The sequence below is a fragment of the Myotis yumanensis genome, unplaced genomic scaffold (genome assembly GCF_028538775.1).
Source record: "Myotis yumanensis isolate MYYU_CA2020_CCGP unplaced genomic scaffold, mMyoYum1.0.hap1 SCAF_10, whole genome shotgun sequence".
Taxonomy (NCBI): Eukaryota; Metazoa; Chordata; class Mammalia; order Chiroptera; family Vespertilionidae; genus Myotis; species Myotis yumanensis.
Genome location: NW_027223761.1, coordinates 23,959,536 through 23,985,832, shown reverse-complemented (window position 1 = coordinate 23,985,832; position 26,297 = coordinate 23,959,536). Strand labels below are relative to the sequence as shown.

Sequence of the window (26,297 nt, the reverse complement as noted above, 5' to 3'; positions counted from 1 at the left end):
TAAAGCCTTTTTTCATAACGATTAACCAGATCATCTGAAGTTATTTGGGGTATTATGTTTTACTTAAAACAGACAAGGCAACTAAACTTCTTTGCTAATTTGTATATCTTTTCAGGATCAGGTATTCAAAGTTTATATCTTATCTATCTTGTGTTATCTTCTCTTAACAATGTATCAAATAAATAGGCTTGATACTTTGCACTGTAAACATAGAAATGAGATTGACTGAAAATAAGAGATAACACCTTCTGGAATACACAACTTGGCATAATTAAAAGATTTCCAGGCTTTAAGTGATTATCAATTTAATTGGAGTCATGTTTATTGCAACATACTTCTAGAATTGGAGATAGAGAATTGAGGGTAGGAGTTTAATTTTAGGTGAGGTTGAAAGAATGATTAGAAAAATTGACATTTCCCCTAACTTAATATTCTTTCCTCCTTAAATCCAGAAGGAATGATTTAAGAAGATCTAATTTAGAATGAATTGAAAATATTGAACTTTTTGGTTGCTTTATAATATATAGAAATAACTCAGAAGAACTACTTTAAAAGAAGAAAGCAAGTATATAGGGAAGATTAGCTTATATCGGTCCTACTAATCCTACTTATATAGATAAGAAGTCATTTCCTTTATATCCTAATCTAATATACTCCTTGTGCTTAAAAATATATTTATAGTAGTTTGCATGTTTAGAAACTGAAATGGTTCCCACTATAATGCTCCTATTAGGTGTTTAAATACCATTGTAACTCTGAAATACTAATTTTTTCAATTATTGCTTCAAGTACTCCAGCCATACTTTTGAATCGGTGTAGGGTGATCATAATTGGAGGAAGAACAGGAGACACACAACATAGGTTTCATGAACTGTTCAAGAACCAGGACCGTGATCTAGACTTTGGGATTCCCAGTGATTGCCTGACTTCTTTTCTGGTTTTTGATCTCTGGTGTTTTGAAAAATAGTATTTCTCAACACATTTGCAATAGAGTTACAAGTAGATGTCATGCTATTATTGTCACTATAAAATATTTAATGGCAAAATAATATTTGTGTAGTGATCTATAGAATACAAGTTATTTTCACATGAATTATCTCTTTATTTCACACAACACTATTAAGACACCTTTTAAATGATTTTTCCAAGGTCATGTAGAGATCCTCTTCTAAATCAACCCCTTTTGATAACTCCATTTTCAGTGTTCTTGAGTGCACCCATGTGGTTTTAACAACACTATAAAAATTAAACACGATCCTCATTTAATACCAATCTAAAGTTTATTTAAACAGCTTTTCCTTACAATGTTTTCTTTAAGGATTTTATAGTCGTCCTCTCTTCCCTTTTCTGTAAGTAAGCCACATATTTGTTCACCTATACTTAACAAATGTTTATCACCTGTTATATGCATAATCTACATCTGGAGTTTCTGCTTTGCTCTACCTATGATTTCATACATTTAGGCAATATTTGTAACAGTCAATTTTCTCCTGAAAAACAGGATCACTCCTATATAATAAAAGCTTGGGTGGCGTCGCACAACGTCGTCACAAGATGGCCTCCCCCGAGTCATCACAAGATGGCCGCCACATGATGGCCGGCAGGAGAGGGCAATTGTGGGTGATCAGGCTGGCAGGGGAGGGCAGTTGGTGCAAAAAGGCCAGCAGGGGAGAACAGTTGGGGGCAATCAGGCCTGCAGTGGAGGGCAGTTGGGTGTGTACAGGCCAGCAAGAGAAGGGAGTTGGGGAGGATCAGGCCTGCGGGGGAGGGCAATTAGGGGCGACCAGGCCTGCAGGGGAGGGCAGTTGGGGGTGACCATGCCTGCAGGGGAGGGTAGTTGGGGGCGACCAGGCCTGCAAAGGAGGGCAGCTGGGGGCAACCATGCCTGCAAAGGAAGGCAGTTGGGGGCGACCAGGCCTGCAGGGGAGGACAGTTGGGTACGATCAGGCCAGCAGAGGAGGGCAGTTGGGGGCGATTGGGTCAGCAGGGGAGGGCAGTTGAGGGCGATCAGGCTGGCAGGGGAGGGCAGTTCGGGGTGATCGGGCTGGGAGGGGAGCGGTTAGGGGGTGATCAGGCAGGCAGTCAGGCAGGCGAGCGGTTAGGAGCCAGCCGTACCAGATTGTGAGAGGGATATTCGAATGCCGGCAATCAGACATCCCCCAATGGGTCCCAGATTGGAGAGGGTACAGGCCGGGTTAAGGGACACCCCCCCACCCTCCACGAATTTCGTGCCCTGGGCTTTTAGTATGTTATATATTTTAAGAGTTTCTTTTCTAAATTTTATTTTTATTGCTTTCAGAGAAGGGATAGGGAGAGCGAGATAGAAACATCAATGATGATTGAAACATCAACATCAGGGAATCGATTGCTTCCTGCACACCCACTACTGGGGATCAAGCCCGCAGCCAGAGCATGTACCCTGGAGGGAATCAAATCTGGGACCCTTCAGTCTGTAGGCCATTGCTTTATCCACTGAGCCAAACCGGCTAGGGCAGTGGTCGGCAAACTCATTAGTCAACAGAGCCAAATATCAACAGTACAACGATAGAAATTTCTTTTGAGAGCCAAATTTTTTAAACTTAAACTATATAGGTTGGTACATTCAACTTTAAATTCAACTTTAAAATCACGGTTTTCATCTTCCGTTTTTCTTTGCTTCTTCTTTGTAGCCATCTCAAACAGGGCAGCCAAAAAAATGTTTCATTTTATAATAATAAAGCTACCAACACAAAAGAATTACAATTCTTAAATTGATCACAAAAATACCTGTAGGATTTGCAGCTGGTTGGAAAAATACAGGTAACTTTATGCTTCGAGTAGGTACTTTTGTCACCCGCACACGATTTGCAGACGCTACTAGCACTAACCACTGCGCAATGAGACTGCTGACTGACTGGCTCACTCAACTTGTGCATGAATCGCGCATGCCTCCCCCACGCTGCGTACCCCATGGCCCTCCTGCTCCGAGTCTCCCGTCGCCCGACCCACCGACACCCCCCACTTCTTCTAATGCCACTTCTTCAAAATAGACTCGCCCAGGCCGAAAACCGACTTCTGCGCTTGGGCCATGAAGTTTCAATCGCACTGTACGTGCGTGCCCTCATGTGGTATTTTGTGGAAGAGCCACACTCAAGGGACCAAAGAGCCACATGTGGCTCAGGAGCCGTGGTTTGCCGACCACTGGGCTAGGGCTACACATAAGAGTTTTATTTAAGAATTTGGCTACAAATGTGTGTGGGCCACCAAGTCTGAAATCTGTAGGGGAGTCTGCCATCTTATGCAAGGATTAGTGCTGTAATCTTGAGGTATCATTTCCTCTTACTAATGGAAACCTGAGGTTTTCTTTTATGGCCTTTTAATTGATTCTATACATTATAGAGATGAATCTCATTTACTTGAAGTCGAACTTGTTTCAGATGTTAACTGCATTTATCAAGTATCTTCACAGATAATGTTTTATTAGCGTTTGGTGAAATAACTGGGTTACTATAGCCTAGCCAAGTTGACACATAAAACTAATCATCATAGTAGTATTTATTTGAAAAGTTACCTGTAATTGAATCCCTTCATATGAATATGATGAGGCCTACTCATGGAAATGTTTTTAAATGTGTATATCCTGGCTATGAGGCAGGAAGCTTAGTAGCCCTCAATCAAAAAGATCAGTGTTCACACCTTAGCTTCGTTACTTACTTTAGTTTGTTTTGGGGAAAGCAGCTTAATTTCAGAGTCTCTTTCCTGTTCTATAAAATAAGGCAAATAATATCTTCCTCACAGAAGAATTAGATTAGTATTTAGTGAGTTAATGTATGCTAAACACCTTGTAGACTTCCTGGCAAACACAGATGCTCAGTAAATACTAATTTCTATTCCCTTTTCTCCTTTATTCTTTTGAAACCAAAATTTGTTTTATCATCAATGCATTTGTATTCATTTGTTTATTCATAAATATTCAACAAATATTTATTAATTTTTATGTGACCAATACTGTTTCAGCTATTAGAGATACAAAAGTGGATCTGCTGGCTTAGAGCTTGCCTTCAATTGATGGGACATAGACAATCTATGATAATAAAAGCTTAATATTAGACCGGACGTCCTTCTGGATGACCTTCGGAGGAAGCTGGGGCTGCAGGGGAAGCCTGGTTCCCAGGTGCCTGCCTCCATAGGGAAGTCCAGGTCCCGGGTGTCTGCCAGCGGCTGGAGGGAAGCCAGGGTCCAGGGTGCCAGCGGGAGGCCGGTGCTGGCAGCCGGGGGAAGGAAGGCCTACTCTTGCACAAATTTCGTGCATTGAGCCTGTAGTAAATATAATAAAAAAAGAAAGATCTGAAGTAGAGTATGTTACATTAGATCAAGTACCATGAAGAAAAAGTAAAGCCAGGAAGGGGTGTGAAATGACTGTTGGTGATGAGAAAAGGGATTATAGTTTTATTTGGGGCAGCCTTACTAGGAAGATTATTTTTAAGCAAAGACTTAAAGAGAAAACAGGGCAACTGCTCTATCCTTTACTGTCTGGGCTACCTTGGGGCAGGCAGATGGAACACTAACTGCAAAGGCTTTGTGACAGGAGTATGTGAGGGACAGCAAGAAGGCTCTGTTAATTGGAAAAGAGTGATCCCAGGAGTAGTGGAGTAGAAGATGAAATCCGACAAGTTGGGTGAGGTGGGCTGGGCAGATTTTGAAGCAGGGATTTGTGAAATGAGAAGCCATCACTATGTTCTCAGCAGAAGAGGGCTGTCATGATCTGAAATGTATGCTATTCAAAACCAAATTATAGGAAACCATGAGGTTTCATTAAGAGCATAGACTCAAAGGATAGACTGCATGAGTTCCAGTGGTTTTGTAATTTAGTAATCTGAAACCTTAAGATGAGTTACCTCTCTACATAATAACAGCATCTACCTGGTAGAGTTGTTATGTAAAGTAACCCTCCCCTCTGCTTAGCAAATAGAAAGAATCTAATGAATTTTTGCCATTGTTTTAGTAATAATAAAAGGGTCCATCTATAATATGACCTGTTCTCTGCTGGTGATCTTGAATTGATACATAAACCTTGTTGTCACTGATTTAGACTTAAAGTTATATTGATAAATCAGAAATGGTTATGGGTGCTAAAGAAATATGCCTCTGCTTATAAATTGATGCTTCAGATGGTCATATTTTGAGAGGATCATGGTGACTCCCTGAAAAACAGATATCTCCTCTTTTTTTTTGTTTTGTTAGTGCTATCATTCTTTCATGAGAATTGGTTTGAAAAGTTTGTGACAACTTTAACATTCCTTCCAAGTTTATTGCTTGTATCTAAACTAAGTGTTAGTTCTTAGAGTACTTTATGGTAGCCTTCCTTCTGTCATCTCTCTCATAAGGAAGGACCTTTCCTTTCCTATATGTCATTACTCCAGTACAAGTCCTTTGAGTTTGTGGGCTCTCATCCATTCTCCTCCTTCTTGTCAATGGAAGTAGTAGGTATTTTCATTTTTTTTTTTTTGTTTTATTATACTCATTACATGCCAGAAAGTATTCTAAGAACTTCGTACCACAATTCATTTAATCCTTATTATGACCCTATAAAGCCAGTGTTTTTGATTCTATTTTATAACTAAGACCAGACTCAGGAAGGTTAAACAACCTTACACTTAACCTGGTTTATTTCTTTTTCTTTTTTTTTTTTGTTTTTTTTGTTTTTTTTTTTGGTTTATTTCTTATTACAAATTTTGTATTGCATACAATTAAATCAATTAATGATTTAAGAATAAGTATCTTTGCCTTTAGATTTATTTCTTCTGTTGTAATTAGTTATAATCCAGGTTTCACTCAGGGTCATCTTCTTTGATAAAAGAGACTTTTCAGACCATACCTGCATAGAATATTATTTCCTTCCATAAAACAGTTTACTCGTTATTAACATCATGTAATGGCATTTGGCATGTTTGGAGTTTTCTTTGTTATTTTATCATTTTTTGATGTATGTTTGCTCTCTCCAAATGGACTTTTCAAGTTTCCATTAGGAAACTAAGAGTATATTTTATAATTTGTATCTCCATACAGAATTTATATTCCAAAATTGTGTTCTCCATCCAGAATGTATACATATGCATAATTTTTACGTTACTGTCAAGATAATTAGCTAATTGACTTTAGTATGAATATTTCTTCCTTTGAGTCAACTACCACTTTGAAAGTTGTATAAATTCTTCCTAGTCAGTTGAAAATTGTAAAATTATAGATGCTTTGCTCCTAATAATATGGCAGAATAACAGCGTAGTTAAGTTAGTCCCACTGTCAACTTCATTGTTCCTATGTGGAGTTGTTTACATACTTGAAAACATGATTAGTAGGGTGATAAAAATTTAAAGGGAAATAAAAAAAATCTTTAAAGCTATTTCTATTGAAAAAAAGTAATAATATTTACATTTTAAAATGTGTCTTGAAAGATTATTTAAAAGATCATGTTGTAAGTGGCATTTTTTTTCAATTTGGGCTGAATTAAAAGATAATTCAAAGATGTTTTCTTAGTTTTAAGACATAGCAAAGTCAGACTAATTATGGAATTGTCGTATTTCAGATATGTCATTGATGATTTTTATTGCATTTGAAATTCAGTGAAATTTCTCCCTGTAGAAGTGTTACATGATTGAGAGGCTCCTTTTATAAAGGTTTTGTTAGTCTTTCTTCAAGTTTATAAGCCCTGAAATTTTTTATATGTCTAAATTATTATGAAATTTAGGTGTTTTATAAATAATTATTTATTAATTTAACTGAGTTTTATTAGTAATATTTCTAGAGCACTCTTTATTTTTCTTCCTGCATATTGTCTTATTTTTTATATCCCTATAACCTGGTGATGTGGACTAGAACAGTGTAATTTGTCTTTACTTATACATGAAAAATTGAGATTCAGAATACTTAAATAACTTACTCAACTTTTATGACAATTCAATAATAAATTCTGGACCAGAAAGCAGAGATTTTTACCTCAGTCTCTTTCTTTTACAACCTGCTGCATCATTTGTCTCTTGTCTTTTACTTTATAAAATACTTGAAAGTCACAAAGCAGTTTGTTGTAAAAATATTTAGTTATTTCATTGGACCTGCCTCTTCTAGTTATTTTGAATAATTTTAAAGATACTTTCTTAATTATTTTTCCTCTTACTTGCCTATGAAACTTTTTCACTTCTTAAATTTTACTTTCTAACATTTTCACACAAAGGTTTTATGGTGATGTAGTGTTTCCTGTTCTGGGTCTGAAACTTGTCCAAACTTGAATTACATGTTCAAACAAGGTAAAGAATATGGAAGTTCTTACTCGCCTGCCCTTGTATGCACATAATAGTCATGATTTGCGTAGAAATGATGTTATTTGAAGGCCAAGTAATGGAAAATTTTACCATCATTGGTTTTATTTTAATGCTGATAAGAATTTAACATTAGAACCATGTTGAGACTGACATTAGCAAAACGATTTGTGCCATACATCTCCCCTCCCCCCCCAATTATTTTTTGCAAAGAATATTTGCTGAACACATTGATTAAAGAGCTTGGTATTGCATTATTTTCACATTCTTTTTCAACTACTATAAACTATATGTTTGATAATTTTTAGAAGAAAATACCTACTTAGCATGTTCAGTAGTTATATAATGTGTTTATGGGAAAGTATGTGCAGAATATATTGTACTAATTTCTTGAAGGTGCAGATAAAAACTAATTTTCTTATTTAAAAATATGTTGACATATTGGCGTTATCTCACAAGAGATCTCTGTGAAATTAAAGCTTGTTGAAATCAGCCATGCCATATTATTTTTAGCTATTTGTGTTAATTCATCCATTGCATCTGCAAGCTGATCAAATGTCAGTCCACTGTACATGGCTGGGACTTCTGATTGAAATTCATCCCGTGGTACAGATAAAAGTTACTCATCGCCAAGAAGGATGACTACTGCAATCATTTAATTCAATATAATTGAAGAACATATTTTATAAAGAAGATTAAAAATGAGTTCTGTTATGACAAGTAAAGATTTCTTTTGTAAATAGGATAGAATTTAAGCTATAAGATGAAATGTTTGAGAATTTAGGAGAATGAGTCATAGTAACATCATACTCTTGATAAAGTGGGAAAAGAGATAAATTTATTGCAATGCATTGTTTTGTTTGTGATATAACTTTTATGCTCTTTTTAGATTTTTTCCTTTTACATAAACCCATGTAATAGTTACAAATTAAACAAAATAAGCACGTAGCAGGCAGATACTCAACGGACCTTGACAAGGGAGTAATAAGTGGGTTTCGTAGATTAAAATGTTTGCTCAGGATGTTAGCTGACTATAAGGTTGATGACTTTCTATGTTCACAGTTATATGTTCTAATTTATTTCAGGTCTACAAATGCATCAGTGTGACAAATGTTTACTTGTCAATAGATTAGGCAGAAAAGATAAGTAAAGCCTGAGAGAAGTCATTGATATAGTCCCGAGTGATTCAGTACACAGTGGTAGAACAATAACCTGCCTTAGCATTATAAACATTTCAGTGATTATAAAACAGATATCTCTAGTAAGTTTTTTGTCAAAATATTCATTATAGCATATCATCATCATATATATCATATCATATCATGTTTGAGTAACTATCTGCCTCTGCTAACATTTGCCTCAGCAATTACATCAAAGCCCCTTTAACTACCCCCCCCCCCCCCCCCCGCTGCTTTTGGTAAATGTGTACCACAATAATCCCAAAGGTGGCATAATATAATATGTATATATAATGAATATTATTTATCTTAGTGTTTATTATATAATGTTTTTATTAATATGAGATTTTAAACACAAAATTAGAACTTAATGTTCTTTAAACATTTTTGGAAACCAAACTTCTTGCTCCCACTGTAGATTGATGGCATAACATTTGTGGATTTAAATTTTTTTAGCTATTATTCTTTTCAAAATCTTTGCTCAGTAATGTCCCTCACTTCACTGTTTCAAGTTTACTACAAAGAGTTATTTTATTCCCACATGAAAATTTTAAATCTCTTTGTTCTCCCTATCAAGCTGCCTGTGTCTTCTCATACTTTTAGTGTTTTCTCTTCTGGAGTAAGACATTGTTTCTTGTCCTTTCTAACACTATCTGGGAAGTGGGGGGGGGGGGGGGGGGGTGTGTTGTCAGGGCAGTGTGAAAGAGAGAGAAAAGAAATGCTTATCTAATTTTTACCTTTATCTCTAATTTTACCATCAATTCATGTTTTCCTAAGTAAATGGCTTGACTATACTCATCTGTAAAATGGGATTATTTTATCTATCATACAGGCTATTATATGAGTTACTTGAGGCACAGTGCATGAATTTGTGCACTGGTGGGGTCCAGCCGGTCTGCCTGATGGGGGCAGTCGGGGGTAGGCCAGCCAGGGCAAGGGCCGGCAGGCGGTTTGCTGTCTGGCCCCTCTGTTGATCGGGCTGGGTGGGCCCTCTCAGGGGCAGGGCTGGCCGGCAGGGAGGGGCCACGGGGTATTTTGGTCGTTCTGCCATTTGGTCAATTTGCATATTACCCTTTTAATATATAGGATAGTGTGCTGGCACATAATAATTGCACCATAAATGTTATCTTAGTCACCCAGATAGCATGCTTTGTGATTATTTTTTATTTCTCTCACTTCTCCACTGACCACATTTAATTAGTCTATTCTATGTCTATAAGAAAAAGCAAAGTAGTACATATTCAGGAGACAGAATTGTTTTTAAAGTCTGCCTCCACCATTTATTAGCTATGCTTCAGACAATTTACCTAATCCTCCCTAAATCTACCCTTTCTCCTCTGTAAAATAAAATAGTAACGCACCTCACAGTGTGGTTTTGAGAATCACATTCAGTTAACTGTATGTGCACATGTATGTGTGTGCATGTGTGTGTGTGTTTATTGCTGTTCATAAAATGAGTGAATGATGCAGATAAAATGTTAGCATTACATTTGATGTGAAATAAGCACTCAGTAAATGTACCCTACATTGTTATAGTTGTCATTGCTCACCATTCAGGTTGCCAGTTCAGGCCTTTGTGTCCTCTTACTTGAGTGCTCTACACCAGGTCACCACTGTGTTCTCACACCCTACCATCTGTCTAACACTGTGGGTGGTTAAACTATTTTTGTACTTAAGAAAAGAAGTCTCTATATTATCTAGCAAATAGGCTGCCAATTACTCATCCTGGCCTTTTAGGACTGCTACAGTTTGACTTCACACTATCATTCCAGCATTATTTCTTAGTTTGTCTATCTCACAGGGCTACGATGAGGATTAAAATAGGGAGCATATCACAAGAAATAGCACAATATCTGGCACATAGAAAATTGATAAGTTTTCCCTGTTTATCTTTTCTCCTTCCCACTGTCTTATTTAAATAAATCCTGGACTTCAGTCCAACTGGCTCTCCCTATACATGACATATCCTTTCCTATTCCTATGACTTTGCTAAGGTTTAAGTCTGTTTTTATTTACTTATTTATTCACTAGCTACTTATTGACTACATTCTATGTGTCATGTATTTTTTGGCAGCAGGGACACAGATGTTTAGGGTATCTTGCAGTGGTTCTCAACCTGTGGGTCACGACCCCTTTGGCGGTTGAATGACCCTTTCACAGGGGTCGCCTAAGACCATCCTGCATATCAGATATTTACATTATGATTCATAACAGTAGCAACATTACAGTTTTGAAGTAGCAACGAAAATAATTTTATGGTTGGGTCACAACATGAGGAACTGTATTTAAAGGGCCAGAACGTTGTGAACCTCTTTAGAGGATAGAGGAGTATTTTAGAAAGAAAGAGCTGTGCATTAAAGATACTAAGACCTCCAGGCTGAAGTGAAAGTAGGAGCCATTTCTATTTTGGCCTACTATTTCCAACTCTTAGAATAGAGCGATGGACAAAGTAGGAGTATCATAATTATTTGAGAATAAAGTTTGAGGAAGATAGAATGCTATACAAAAGAAGAGAGGCACAAGGCAGTTTGGCATGTTTGATAATTGCACATACTTCTGTGTGGCTAGAGAAAATGTGGTAAAACTCACGTCTGAGAGTAGTGAGTGATGATGATGGAAAGAAATGCTGTAGCCAGAATATGGAGAATATTATCCATTATGCCTACAAGTTTGGATTCTGTTATGTAGCTTTGAAAAGCCCGTGAGGGAGTTTAAATAGGATTGTTACATGCTACAATTTTATTTTGAAAAGGACATACTGTTAGGGTAGCAAGAAGAATTAGAAGTGAGATTACAGGCATAGACATGAGCTGTGAGACTATTGCAACAGTAAAGCACAGAATGTGGGGACCTGAATTAAAAATGGGATTGGAAAGATTTAAGACCTATTTATATGGTAAAATCAACAATACTTGGTAACTGGATATGGAGAGTAAAACGAAAGGATGAGTCCCTAGTTCTGCCCAGCCTGCAAGGCCCAGCTGAATTATAACCTATTTTAATTTATTCACCTCACTACTCATTAAAATAAATATCTATTTTTTAGTCTTATAAAATGTCATATATGCCTTTCTTATATTGTTGATTTCTTTTTACTGGTAGTTATTTATGTGCATGTCTAAATTTCCTCACCAAACTGGGAAGGCCCATAATGTAATATCTTTGTATTACCTCCATAGCCTAAGCGGTACTGAATGGTCAGTAAATATACAGATTATTAATTAATGCCGTACATTTTAATTTAATCACCCCAGGGGAAATATCTAAGTTAAGTAAAGAGCTGAGACATTTTTATATTTCAAAATGAAACTAGTAGTTGCATATAGGTGAAGTTTTAAAATTTTCAAAAGTACTTTAATTCTAAAAATCAAAATGAGTGATTTCCAGAAAAGAAAATATTCATAGGAAGAAATTTTAAAGTGAAACCAGACCATATTGTTTCCAAATTCAGATGAGAACTTACTATTAAAAGTCTCACACAGATTGGAAATGACTAATCAACATTAGGAAAATGAAATTTGAAGATCTGCCCTTGTACTATTCATGGCTAAAAATGTTTTTGTGTCCTATTGTAGCAATGTTATTCCAGTGTAAAAGTTTCAGTGATTAGAACTGTTGGATTGGAAAAAATATCTAATTATCTAGTCTGTGCAGGATGATCTTGGGCAAATTGCTTGATTTCTGTCAGTCTCTGCTTTCAGTATCATCTTTAGCTAAGTCTTAAAGTCTGTCACATAGGAGAGGTATGAAAGTGTGGTACTAGGTATACTGTAGAAAGACAGCAATGTATAATAATAGAATTAAACTAGGATTTTTTGTATGGGTTGATCACTTCATAAAGTCTATAAATGTCTAATCACTATGTTGTATACCTGGAACTCATATAATTAATATATGTCAACTATAATTGAAAAATATGTTTTAAAAAGATGCAAAGTTGCCACATCTATCTTCATACTAAGAAAAAATACTTTTCAAAGAAGAATTTTTTTATTTCAGTGCAATTATATAATATCAGTGGGGGAGTATTATGAGATGAAGTAGGAAGAGCACAGGAGCTAGGTTTTAGTATTAGCTTTGCCCTCAACTAGCTATCAGCTACCCTCCTCGGGCCTTGGTCTCCTCATAAGTAAGATGAGGGGGTGGAATAAATAGTCTGTTATATCTTTTTGAGCTCTGAAATTCTGTGTCTGTACCTTGTCCATATCAGATCCACAACTATAGCTCAACTATGCAAGTGTGACTCATCCTGGTAGAGCCCAATCATTATTATGGTATTTAGAAGACCATTGGGGATAAAATGTCATTTAGTTGTATTTGCTTAAAAGAGCTAACCTAAAATAATAAATGTTCATTTTCCTATTTCAAATGTAAAGGAGAGCTGATCAGCAAATAAAAACGTGATACTATATAGAGTTAGTTATAAAACACTATTAATTACAGATCACTATTAGTGTTCTGGGAAAGTTCTGTTCATTAATGAATTTGTAATATTAGGACTACATTGATGTTAAATGACTCAAAAGTTGGACATATTGTAATTGTTTTACATGGTTCTATGGTAATAAGTCTTATATCTTGATGAACATTTCTGAATTCATAAGCACAAATGAGTGTTGCTATCTTTATCATAATTACCATGGAGGCTGATTGTTTTCTTCATAATCATCACTAGATATATATTAAGCACCTTCTATAGTACGCTGAACCTACTATAGTTAATGAACCCATTCTTTTAAATGCTAGTGTATTTTTTTAAAATCATCTTCATTTTGATTCTGAGCCTCAACTACCTGTGCTGAGAAGCCATCAGTCTCAGTTATCTACACCCCCCTCCCCACATACACACACACGCCATCCAGAACTATGCAGAAGCCCTGTATCTTGTCACTAGCCAATTACCACATTTAGTTTTCCCTGAGATGCCTTTTGTTCTAACCTTTGCAGATCCTGTGGGATCAAAAAGGGTCATGGAAATCTCTGGTAGTACTGGGTCCATTCTCGCTCAGCTCATTATCCAGCCAGCTGCTTAAATAGGGGGGGTGCATTTTATCCCCATTTCTTAGATGAAGCAATTGAAGCTCAGAGAGTTAAAATGATTTGATCAGGGTCATACAGGTGATAAGTGAAATTACCAGAGTAAACTGTTGGTATCAAATATGGGTTTGGTTTTTTAAATAAATTATATCAGGTAATTTCAAATAAAGAGTTTCATGTATGTTTAGAGCATAAGATATACATCTGAACATATGTATAGATGAGACACAGGAGCATTTTGAAACATTGAGATTTATTTGTTCTTATACATTTATTATGAAAAAAATGTGTCCAGTCTTCTTATTTTATTATCAACTTGTACAAATTTTAAAAAAGTGGTCTTATGTCAAGTTAATGACCAAGAGAAGAGAAAACTAATTGGCTCCCTTTTCAATTATAATGCTGAGTGATTTACTATTATATTTGATGAGCAATGTATATTATAATTTTCAAAATGAAAATTGATGGCTCCAGTCACCTGTTAACCCAAGGCATATAATGGGATTCACTTGTAGTTTCATAAATCCCCGTTTGTCTCCCACTTTTTGTTTTGTTTTGTGTTACACTTGACTGGAAAGAATAGATTTTTTTTCCTATGGAAACATCCTTGATTGTTAGTACATCTCCAAGGGCATAATCATGATATATTAAAAAATAATCATGTAAATTATAATCATCTCACATTTTCCAGAGTATTCTTAATGATGAGGATTTTTCCTTTTAAATATTGATTGGGACTTTTCCTGGCTTGAGATAAAGTAATCATATGCAAATTATTTTATTTGATATACTCTTAGTTTAAATCCATACTTAAAGCAAGGCTTGATATTGGGCCATAGCAAGAAAATGGTTTACAGTTTTGCCTTGGAAGTTATTTATTTAAATTATGCTAAACCCCTACCAAATTTACAAGTGGGATAAAGTATGATGGGAGACTTTTATCCACTAAAAATGCATAAAATAAGTATACAGAGTGGGAAGGGAAACTATTTGATCTTGAGATTTAAATGTGTAATCCTAACAACCATACAAATAATAAGACTTAGGATTGGTTTAAAGTTACTTTTTAAAATGATGAAAAATGTGTGTCGCTGTGCTTTTTGTGCTCACAGTAATAGAAGTGCAAGGTTGTTATGTTAACACATTTATGTTAAAAGGCAGTGCTTGTACATTTTTACCACATGAACATCACTTATATTTTACATCCCTCCTCTTCTCAATTTTGATCAGAAGATTTCCTCCACATTATTCTTCAAATAGAAGTCTAACTTTTCTGAGGATTTGATCAGAGGCTGGGACTCAGCATGGGAGCTAGTATGGAAAAATCAAAGCATAATTGTTCCTTGTTTCTGACGAACACTCTCCCTGAAGTAAGTTATAGCATTCAGGGCAGGGAAATATTTAAATCTATTACAAGAATTTCTCTTCTTGGACTTTAAAAAAGTTATAAGTTTTAAATATTTTTAATGGTCTGGTTTATAGTTTCTGTATTTGTCATAGTTTTCAATATTGTTGATGTAATTGTTTTTATTTTCACAGTATCAGTGAAGCTTATTGAAAAGGCAAGTTAATCTGAGAGCATAACTTTGAGGGGATGTGCTGAGGGTGTCTTTACTTCAAAATCAGCTATAACCAACTAACTTGTTCATTCATATGTTTCTTATGGTCAAGTCTGTTTTTTGCTTAACTCTGACCCATTTTCTTTACTTTTTTTTTTTGTTTACAATATATTTTTATTGATTTCAGAGAGAAAGGGAGAGAGAGATAGAAACATCAGTGATTAGAGAGAATCATTGTTCAGCTGCCTCCTGCATGCCCTGCACTGGGGATCAAGCCTGCAACCAGGGCATGTGCCCTGACTGGGAATCAAACCATGACCTCCTGGTTCATGGGTCGATGCTCAACCACTGAGCCGCGCTGGCCAGGCTGACCCATTTTCTTTATGGTCTGTCCAAGTAAAATAGCCAAGGAGTAGATTTAGATTCAATTAACTTTATTTTGTAACAAGAATGATCTTAGCATTTAAAGATCTGCACTCCATACATTATGTCCTGTTGTCCTGGGAAAATTATTACTGACATGTCTTTCAGTCTCAAAAGAATCTTGTTTTAGAAGAGAAATTATGTGTCACCTTACAAATTAGATAGATATTGCTGATATCTTTTGTCTAGACCTTTTTCTTCCTAAATCCTGGAGAAATCTAAAGGCACTGGAATTTTAAGTAACTTACCCAAAGATATACAGCTGCTTAGTGGCAAAGCTAGAATTTACCCCAAGCATTTTGACTTAAGCTTTGGGCTTTTTTCCAAGTCATTTTTGTTAATTTGTCAATTTTCCAGGTTAGATTTTTAAATATTTAGATTTTTAAATATCCTACAACCATATTCTTACTGTATTCTTGAATATCTTTATGTTTAATCTAAGGCATTTAGAGAAATTAAGAAAAAGTGAAACACACTAATTGTAGGGAATCTCCAAATGATGAGAAAGTGTTGGAAACAGCATTACCAGCCAGGTGTTGGAAAGCATTAAGCTGGCAGCACACAGCACTGGCCAGTTTGACCTTATGGAGTGAAATGTAAATTTGTCATGAATTGGCCGGCCTGTGCCAGAGATTATCATTTTACTGATCCTCTGACCAGTTTTTTGGACTGATCACTCACATTTGATCCAGGTCTCTTGCATAGCAAATTGAACTCGGGGCAAAAATTATAATTGTTTTTGTATTTGCTATCAGCTCTGAAAATCATATGTTGCTAGAAATTAAGATAGCTAACAAGAATAAGTTTTATTCAAGCTAAGTGGTAAATTTTCTTTTTCTGTGTTGGTTAGACTTTTCTAGATATGACATTTGGTTCAGGAGGACACACAAGAGCCATTCTGCAGAAAGAGCCAGATATTACTCTGTATGCTTTAGACAGAGACCCAACAGCTTATGCAATAGCTGAACAACTTTCAGAATTGTATCCGTAAGTATTACTCTTGTATAATTATTTAATTTGAGAGCTAAGGTTTACAGAGCTTGGTTTACCACCTTGGAATTTCTTCTCCCTAGTATGATGTTACACTTCATTCCACTAAGTCAAGGATGGGGAACATCAGGCCCACAAGCCTTATCATTTACTCTGGCACTGCCAAGGCATTAGTTGCAAGTTAATTAAATAGTTGACCAAATATAGAAGGCTAATTTTTAAGTTGATAATGTTATGTGGCCTGAGAAAGATGTTATAAATATCCAAATGGCCCTTGGCAGAAAAAAGGTTTTCCACCCCTTCAGTATTTCCTGTCCTTTATTGCCCCAAAGAATTAATGTAAATTATGTTTCTAGTACCACTTAAAATAATGATATTATGCATTTATTATTTCTGAATTAATAAGAATAAACACAACAATGACTTTTGGCTAAAATTTGATTATATGCTGAAATCCAACCATGAATAATATCTTGACAACCCATAGTTTAAAAAATAATTTTATGAGTTACAATTTCTAAGAATTTAGTGGCATAAATAAGTATGTGAGAATTCTGCAAAACTCATGAGGTAACATACATCAATATAATGCAATTGTTTTCTCTGAATGCAATTTGAAATTCACAGGAAAATTTAGAGTTTTTTGTTACTCTGTTAGAATTAGTGAGTTTTCACTATAGAAATTTTAAAAAATATAAAATATTGTTGATAAGTGGTGAAACCATTTTCCTTTAGAAAAAAATTTAGAATTATTGTTATGTACATATGCTATGTTGTTTAAAGGCCACCAGCCTGAAAAACAAAACTATCTTGGTGTTAAGATGACTATCTCCAAATATTATCTAAAGGGCTATTACCAGGAATGGGGACTTGTTCTTTTGTCTCATGCTCTAGAAATTGTAGTAAAGAGACATGGAATCATCAAACAGACTATGAAACATCAGAGGGAAGGCAGGGGAGTGTGGGTGGGAAGAGATCAATCAATGAACTTATATGCATATATGCATAACACATGTATGCAGACAATAGGAAGGTGAAGGCCTGGGGTGGGGGTGGGGGGGGTATGGTGGCTGGAAGAGGTCAATGGAGGGAAAAAGGGAAATGTGTAATATTTTCAACAATAAAGATTAATAGGAAGGAAGGAAGGAAGGAAGGAAGGAAGGAAGGAAGGAAGGAAGGAAGGAAAAAAAGAAAGGAAGGAAGAAAGGAAGGAAGGAAGGAAGGAAGGAAGGAAAGAAAGAAAGAAAGAAAGAAAGAAAGAAAGAAAGAAAGAAAGAAAGGAGGGAGGGAGGGAGGGAGGGAGGGAGGAAGAAAGAAAGAAAGAAAGGAGGGAGGGAGGGAGAAAGAAAGGAAAGAAAGAAAGAAAGAAAGGAGGGAGGGAGGGAGGGAGGGAGGGAGAAAGAAAGAAAAAGAAAGAAAAGAAAGAAAGAAAGAAAGAAAGAAAGAAAGAAAGAAAGAAAGAAAGAAAGAAAGAAGAAAGAAAGAAAGAAAGAAAGAAAGAAAGAAAGAAAGAAAGAAAGAAAGAAAGAAAGAAAGAAAGAAAGAAAGAAAGAAAGAAAAGAAGGGAATTGAAGGGAAGGGAAGGGAAGGAAAAAGGAAAGGAAAAAGAAAAGGAAAAGGGAAAGGAGGAAGGAAGAAAAAATTGATGAGGATATCAAAGGTAAGTTTTGACTTGATGTAAACTAGAGTTTTTAGTAGTTGTAGATCTTAACTATGAAAAGTTCTCTGGTGAAAGCATACTGGTAAGTATGAGCATGGAAAAGCTTAATCACAGACTAAGGATAAAAATTGGATTACTATTTTAGAATAATCTTTTTCAACCTCTTTCAGGTCTCAAACACTTTGCAAATCTATTAGTGTGATTTATTCTCCCAATTAATATGTAAAATATATACATTTTTTGTTTGCAAGATCACATCTGATTATTTTAATCCCAGGTTATTTTCTTCTAAGAAACAGATGAGGAAATGACTTAATGGCATGGTACTTTTTTTTTTTTAATCTTTCATTGTCATTCTTCAGTGTAACTTAGATGCACGTTCTTTAAGACTATCTTATAGTAGGGCATTCATGTTTGTGAAATATCTTAGGAGTCCACTTGATTATGACATTAACATTTGTAGAATGAGTGTAGCTCTCCATTGTATTTCACTCTCATAGATAAATAGAATTTTCTTATATTTTATTGTTTCTAAAGGCAATGATTCCTAGTCCAGTTGATCCAAGTAAGTTACTGATGTAAAGTACAGCATAGGGAATATAGTCAAATATTGTAATAACTATGTGTTGTGTCAGATGGGTACTTGAATTACTGGGGGGATCACTTTGTAAATTATATAATTTTCTAACCACTTGTTGTACACCTGAAATAATATAATATTAAAAGTCAGTTGTAGCCCATGCTGGTTTGGCTCAGTGGGTAGAGCATCAGTCTGTGGACTGAAGGGTCCCAGGTTCGATTCCGGTCAAGGGCACATGCCCAGGTTGCGTTGCGGGCTTGATCCCCAGTAGGGGGTGTGCAGGAGGCAGCCAATCAATGATTGTCTCATCATTAATGTTTCTATCTCTCCCTCTCCCTTCCTCTCTGAAATCAATAAAATATATTTTAAAAAGTCAGTTGTAAATGAAAAAAGTCAAATGATAATTTTCAAATAGAGTCAAAATATATGAAAAAATGAAAATAAAAGCCCCAAAGAAAATTGATGATATTGTATATACAATCTGAGTGTAAGAAACTTTAAATCAACATTAGAAATTATAAATATGTAAAAGTAAATAAAATATCTAACTATATAACATTTTAAAAAATATATGGCAAAAGTAATATTGCAAAATATCAGTTCATTTGGAAAAGAAATATTTGTCATTTAGGGCAAGCATGTCAAACTCGTGGCCCATGGACCACATGCGAATATTTTTGTGGCCCAGCCAATACAATGGTATGTAAGAAACGTTTTTAATAAAAATTTCGTAACTTAACTTTTACAGTATCCTGTTATACATAATTATTAAGAACAAGCTACAACGTTGGCTAATGACTGATTATTATAATTGTGTTGCATTATTTCCCTTACGCGCCTTACGTGCAGGCGCACCATTTCTCTCCACTAATACTAGCAGTGAATATTTTAGCAGCCCATTGCCACATCATTAGTCTTGGACTGACACGTTTGGTGTGCGCAACAGGAAAGAAATATTTCACTTTCGGAGAACAAGAAAAATAGGTTTATTTGCGTTATGCTTATTAATCTGTGCAGTTATTCAGTGTCTGGTAAGTTAATGTTCAAGAAAAAATATTAATTTTTATTAAAATGTTCTATTATTTTATGTTAACGATTACTCATTTATTTCAGCCCTTTGTATTCAGCATGTCTCTATCGAAATAAACCTATGTTTCTATGAAAATTGAAGCTTTTGTGTTTTTGCGGCCCACATAAACTTAAACTTTATTTATTTGGCCCATGTTAGCCTTTGAGTTTGACATGCTTGATTTAGGGGATAGATAATGTAGAGGAGGAAAAATATAGTTTTCCTGTTCTCTGCAACAAAAGACAGATTAAGATGAGAATAGCATTTTAAGATGTTTAATGAGTTTCACATGATAGGAGCCTTCATAAGTAAATGAAGACTGCAAGACATGTTTAAACTTCAGCATTTATATTATTAGGTTTGATGAAGGGTGGAAAGTTATGGAAAAATATGCAGGACAAAAGGTATGTGCTAAGTGTATAGTACACTGAGGGAAATTTAGCAAGCCACATTAATTCAGATTTCTTTCCATTCCTTCATCTTCAGAGATAAGGAGGCTTCTTTCCTCTGGGTACAGGGAGGGCATCTCTCACATGGTAGTTGACCTATTTCAGGGAAAGGTAAAAAAATTCTTCCTGTATGTGATGTTTCTCAGATTTCTTCAGTTTAATATATTCAATATGCCAAGGTGCCATATTTTGATGTAGTGTGTCCTGAACCCCATCAATATTGTTATATAAGAATTCTTTCAAAATTGGTAAGACAACAAAATTCAATTTGAAAAATGGACAAAAGATATGGAAGGGCCATTCACAGAAGATATGGTATAAAAGGATTCTCCACATCAGTAGCAATGATGAGGGAAATGAAATAAAAAATAATGGTATATATAAATACACTTCTCAGACTGGAAAAACATAATTTTGAAAGTGAGGATATGTGGAAAAGGATAGGCATCCATTTTTCATAGACATCTTTTAAAATAAAAATAAAATACATAACCTGCTTAGAATCTATTCCATATAAATAAAAGAATCAATATCTAAGGAAAAAATCCTTAGACTTATTACAGACTTTGTATATGCATTGCTTGTATATATAATTATGGAGAAGTTGAGAAAGAAGGAATTCATGGTAGGGGGAGTTTGGAAGAGAAAACAATGGTTAAAAAGCAAACCTAGATAGGGAATAATCACATATTTGATATGTGTGTAAAGTAGAAAATTCCAAGCAATGCTATATATTATTTATGAATACCTACATATGTAGTTATGGTATAAAAATATGCATGAAAAATATGCATGAGAAAGAAAAACACAAATTTAGGCCAGTATTAATTTCTAGGGATAATGGATGGATATAGATGGTTGGTTGTTTGGTTGGTTGGAAGGATGGGCAGATTGGATAGATGATCTTCTTAAAAATCCATATGTAATTATAACCTATATAGTAAAGTGTACAATAAAATAAATATTTTGTCATTTCAATGTGAACATCTTTTGAGGAAATATAGTCATTTCTTTATTTCATTTATTTATTTTGCTGTTGTCAAAGAGGAACTTATTCTTCTCCTGAAAAATCTTATGTTCTTTACTCTGTCAAAATTTAAGTCAAAAATAGAAACTAACATTTTCACAGAAAACTAAGCAATTCATAGGAAGGCTGAATTTTAGGCTAACCCATTTTAGCTCTTTCAGAAAAGATGACATGTCAGATCACCTGTTGTTTAAAAATGGAAACTCTTCCCCATTGCCTCTGAAGATTGTACAAGAGGAAACACGTTTAAATTGGAGCAGTGGGGTGTTGGCTGATTTTTACCACTGTGGAAAATGGATGTTAGATGACAATGTTTTAAAAACAATGTTTCCCCTAAATTGAGAAATAATATATGCTTAGTGAATTTAGAGAATATAGCTACGTATGAAGAAAAAAAGTCATAATTGATTCCATCATTTGACTATAATTTTAAGCAGATTATAAAAATGTAATAAGCTATTATTTTCAGTAGTTTATAAAGTAGATGTGTTCATTGGGGTAAATTTGTAATATCTAGAAAAATATTGAACTGATTTCACCACTTCATCAGTAGTAATGATTTTATTTATTTAATTGTCAATATTTCATTATACTGTATACTAGTGCTAGAGGCCCAGTAAATGAATTCGTGCACAGGTGGAGTCCCTCGGCCTGGCCGGCAATTGGAGCCAATCAAGGTCGGTCGGCTGGCCGGGGGGAGGGACCGTGGGATGTTGGCTGGCCACAGATTTGCCATGGAGCACACTGACCACCAGAGCGCAGCTCCTGTGTTGAGCGTCTGCCCCCTGGTGGTCAGTGCACATCATAGCTACCAGACAGTTGTCTGGTTGTAATGGTTGCTTAGGCTTTTATATATATAGACTAGAGGCCCAGCACACGAAATTCATGCATGGGGGGGGAGGGTCCCCTAAGCCCATCCTGCACCCTCTCCAATCCAGGACTCCTCAGGGGGTGTCCGACTGCCGGTTTAGGCCTGATCCTAAACCGGCAGTCGGACATCCCTCTCACAATCCTGGACCGCTAGCTCCTAACTGCTCACCTGCCTGCTGGCCTGATCGCTCCCAACTGCACTCCCCTTTCCCCCCGCCAGCCTGGTTGCCCCACACAGCCTGCTGCTCGGTTGTTTGGTCGCCCCTCACTAACCCCCAGCTCCTGCCGGCCAGTTCGCCTCACGCAGCCTGTTTGGTTGTCCTTTTGGTTGTGATGGTCGCTTAGGCTTTTATATAGATAGATACTCTTGTTTGAACTTTCTTGGCTATTTTTTCTTTTTATATTTCTAAAATGTTAGAATATCTTGGCCAACTTTAAGAAAACATTTTGATCAATGGTATTAAACATATAATTAATTGAGAAAGAACTGACATCTTCATTCTGGATCCCAATCCAGAAGCATATATATCTTTTCATTTATTACAGTGTTGTGTACTACTTATTAATATTTTTAATTAAAATAATAAAATACAGAAAAATACTGAGAAAAGATGAAAATATTTGATTATCACACCACTAATATTAACAGTTTGGTATATATTTTCTTCTAATCATTTTAGTTATATATGTATATGCACTCATGTATATATATTTTTCCCAAAAATTAATTCAGTGTATACATCATGAGCACATTCATATTTCATTAAATTATGTAAAAGAATAATTGTGTTGGTTGTAGAGTATTTCCTTTATGTAATTATAAATTTACTAGAGGCCCAGTGCACAAAAATTTGTGCACTCGGAGCGGGGGGGTCGGGGGGGGGGGGTCCCTCAGCCGGGCCTGTGCCCTCTCACAGTCTGGGACCTCTCAGGGGATGACCACTTGCTGGCTTAGGCCTGCTCCCCGGGGGATTGGGTCTAAGATGGCAATCAGACATCCCTCTGGCAGCCCGGCAGCCCTCCGGGGATGTCCACTTGCCAGTGGGAAGCAGACCTAAGCTGCAGTCGGACATCCTTAGCGCTGCTGAGGAGGCAGGAGAGGCTCCCACCACCACCGCTGTACTGGCAGCCATCAGCCTGGCTTGTGAGAGCACACTGACCACCAGAGGGCAGCTCCTGCATTGAGCATCTGCCCCCTGGTGGTCAGTGTATGTCATACTGACCAGTCATTCCCAGTCTTTCTGCTGTTAGGGTTAGGTTGCATATTACCCTCTTACTATATAGGATAGAGGCCTGGTGCAGGGGTGGGGGCCGGCTGGTTTGCCTTGAAGGGTGTCCTGGATCAGGGTGGGGGTCCCCACTGGGGTGCCTGGCCAGTCTGGGTGAGGGGCTGAGGGCCGTTTTCAGGCTAGCTGGCGACTGAAGCTCCTATCCTCTCCTTTTTTTCTTTTTCTTTTTATTCTGGGATTTATTTACCTTCTATAGCTGTCACTGGAGCTGAGAGCCAGCTCCAGCTTTGAGGCCCGGCTCCAGCTCTGAGGCCGAGGCTGGCTGAAAGCAGGTATCTGGGGTTTGTTTGGCTTCTATAATTGAAACAGTGTTGCTGTCCTGCTCGCTCCAGCTCTGAGGCCGAAAGCAGGTATCTGGGGTTTGTTTAGCGTCTATAATTGAAACATTGTTGCTTCCAGAGCTCAGAGCCGGGCCGCAGCAGGCGGGGAACCTTGGCTTCCTCCATCACTGGAGCAAGCAAGCCTCATGTTCGTTTCAGCTTGTGGCTGCCGGCCATCTTGGTTGGCAGTTAATTTGCATATCGCCCTGATTAGCCAATGGGAAGTGTAGCAGAGGTATGGTTAATTACCCTATTTCTCTATTATTAGATAGGATTAGAATTCTAATTCTAGCAGTCTTATCTATGTTCATGTTATTCTCTTTTAAGTCTTCCTATGCTATATTATTTTAGATGTACTTCCTATAAACAACAAATACCAGATGTACTTTGTGTAAACAAATCTGAGTATGTTTTCTGTAAAAGAGCAATTAAATCTGGATATGCTTGTTCTTTCTATGTCACCTTGTTTCATATTTTCTATTTTAGTATTTCATAAAATTTTCTTTGGCTTTAAAAATTTTTATCTATTACACATGTATAAATATTTGGTTTTGCCTTTTCTATAATACTTTTAATAATATACCTTTTATTTTTTAATTTATCACTAGTTAATGTTAGCATTTTTTAAGATTAAACGTATTTAAATTGTTTTTATTGTTAAATATGCAGAATAAGATAATTTTTTTCATTAACCACCCCCATGTAAGGTAAGAAATTAACACTAATTTTTATTGATTTTTTTTCACCCTACTTTTTGGCTTTTAAAATATTGTTTTAAATTTTAAAATTAATATCTACAATTGTGATAATTTTTAATTAGCAGTTGCATTGGTTAGCAGTCATACCTAAAATAATTACTTACATTTAAATCCATATAAATCATTTCAGTGCACCCCACTAGCCTTTTTATAAGTCCCATTTTGAGTTTTTATGTCAATTGATTACAACTTTAAGTAGTTTTTCTATACATATACAAAAGGGAAATATCTCTGCCTTTATCTGCCCGAAACTGTGTTCCTTATGCTTTCTGACCTGAGCAACAACTTGATTTAGCATAGCATTTTGAGAATTTTATAGCTATTGCTCTTTTTCTTCTTACATATAGTTTTGTGGAGAAGCCTGAGGGCAGCCCTGTTTATTTTTCCTTTCCTGGATAATCTGTTTCCCCACCAGGCTACTTTTTTTTTTAACATTTTTTGACATTCACAAATTTCAGTAAGAAATATTACTAGTTGGTCTCTTTTCATTAAATTTTCATGTTCTCTGTGAACAATGTATCAGGTCTTTTCTCTACAAAGGAGTTTTTTGTTAGTTATCCCCACTCTTTTTCTGTTTTCTAACCTTCAACTTGTTGGTTGAAGTTGGTATTACCTATGCTGCATGTCCTTTATTTCCTCTCTTAGTGCTTTCTGCTGTTTTTTACTTTGCCTCAGGATTCCAGAAAATCTCTTCAAGGTTATTCTATCTATTACATATTTGGTTTTTACAGTTTTGCTTAAATTTTATTTATTAAGTTTACAGTCTTGTTTAAGTTTTATTTCTTCTATTGAGAGTTATCTTTTCTATCAATCTCATTTGATTAATTGACCTGTTCTTTTCTGCCAGTATCTTTTTTTTGTTTGTTTCATCATTTAATGTTTATGTTTTATCTCATAGTCAGTTTTCTTGAAATTTATGGAATCCAAAGTATATGTATTCTAAACTCTTCTCTTTTTTTTAGTAATAAATCTTATTCAAAATTATGGTTTTATTCTGTATCTTGAGGTCAGAGTTCTCCTTTTTTTTGTTGGATCTTTTCATAGGCCCCTCTTGGTTGTGTATTTATGTGTTAGTTTTTACTATTTGGATAGATTTTCCATTTACCTGCTCTTTGTTCTGTCACGTGGGGCTGAAACTTCACTTCAGATTTTAAGCTAGAAAGTTGCTTGAGATACACAATTTCTTATTTCAAAAAGGCTTAGCACTTGGAAGTTCTTTTTTAGAATCTTCCAATAGGAGAAAGGTTCTATTTTTCTTTTTCTTTTTACTGAAGAATGCAGTTCATAAAAGCTACTACTCTTATGTATTACTTCTGTGGCTCTTCCAGCCTTCCAATTCTATAGAGATTCTAGAGCAGTGATTTCCAACTGGTGTGCTACAATAAATTTTAAAACATGCAATACCTGACTACTTAGTCAGGGGCACTGATCTCTTTTCCCTTAGATTGTCTAATTTTAAAAAATGACAACAACCAACACAACAATAGCTGTCTGGGGTGAATGAATCAAAATTATACTTTTTCTTTTGTCAGATCAGCAAAAAATACATTTTTTTTTGGTGTGCCACAGAATTTTAGTAATGTGTCCCATGAAATGAAAAAGGTTGAAAATTGCTGTTCTAGAGAGATTGTCCATATCCAGGGCACATTTTGATAGCACCTATCCATTTCTTCCCTTGGTATTATTGTATTATATACATTATAATTTCTAAATGAATGTAGTAATAAAGGTATTGGTGGCCGGATATGAGGAGGTGGTAGGGTAAAGTGGCCCCAGAAGCCTCAGAGTACTCC

The 26,297-nt window shown here is 35.8% G+C and overlaps 1 protein-coding gene across 5 annotated transcripts in view; it reads left to right on the top strand.

Moving 5' to 3' along the window:
* The window catches only part of METTL15 (methyltransferase 15, mitochondrial 12S rRNA N4-cytidine), a 183,918-nt gene that overhangs the window by 67,478 nt on the left and 90,143 nt on the right, over positions 1–26,297 (top strand). For 4 of the 5 annotated variants that reach the window (XM_070428130.1, XM_070428133.1, XM_070428132.1 and 1 more), the window contains exon 3: positions 16,343–16,479. In XM_070428130.1, the coding sequence (XP_070284231.1) occupies positions 16,343–16,479 (137 nt within the window). Of the gene's footprint in view, positions 1–14,779; positions 14,881–16,342; positions 16,480–26,297 lie in introns of those variants that run through there. The other variant, XM_070428131.1, reaches the window with a different exon arrangement.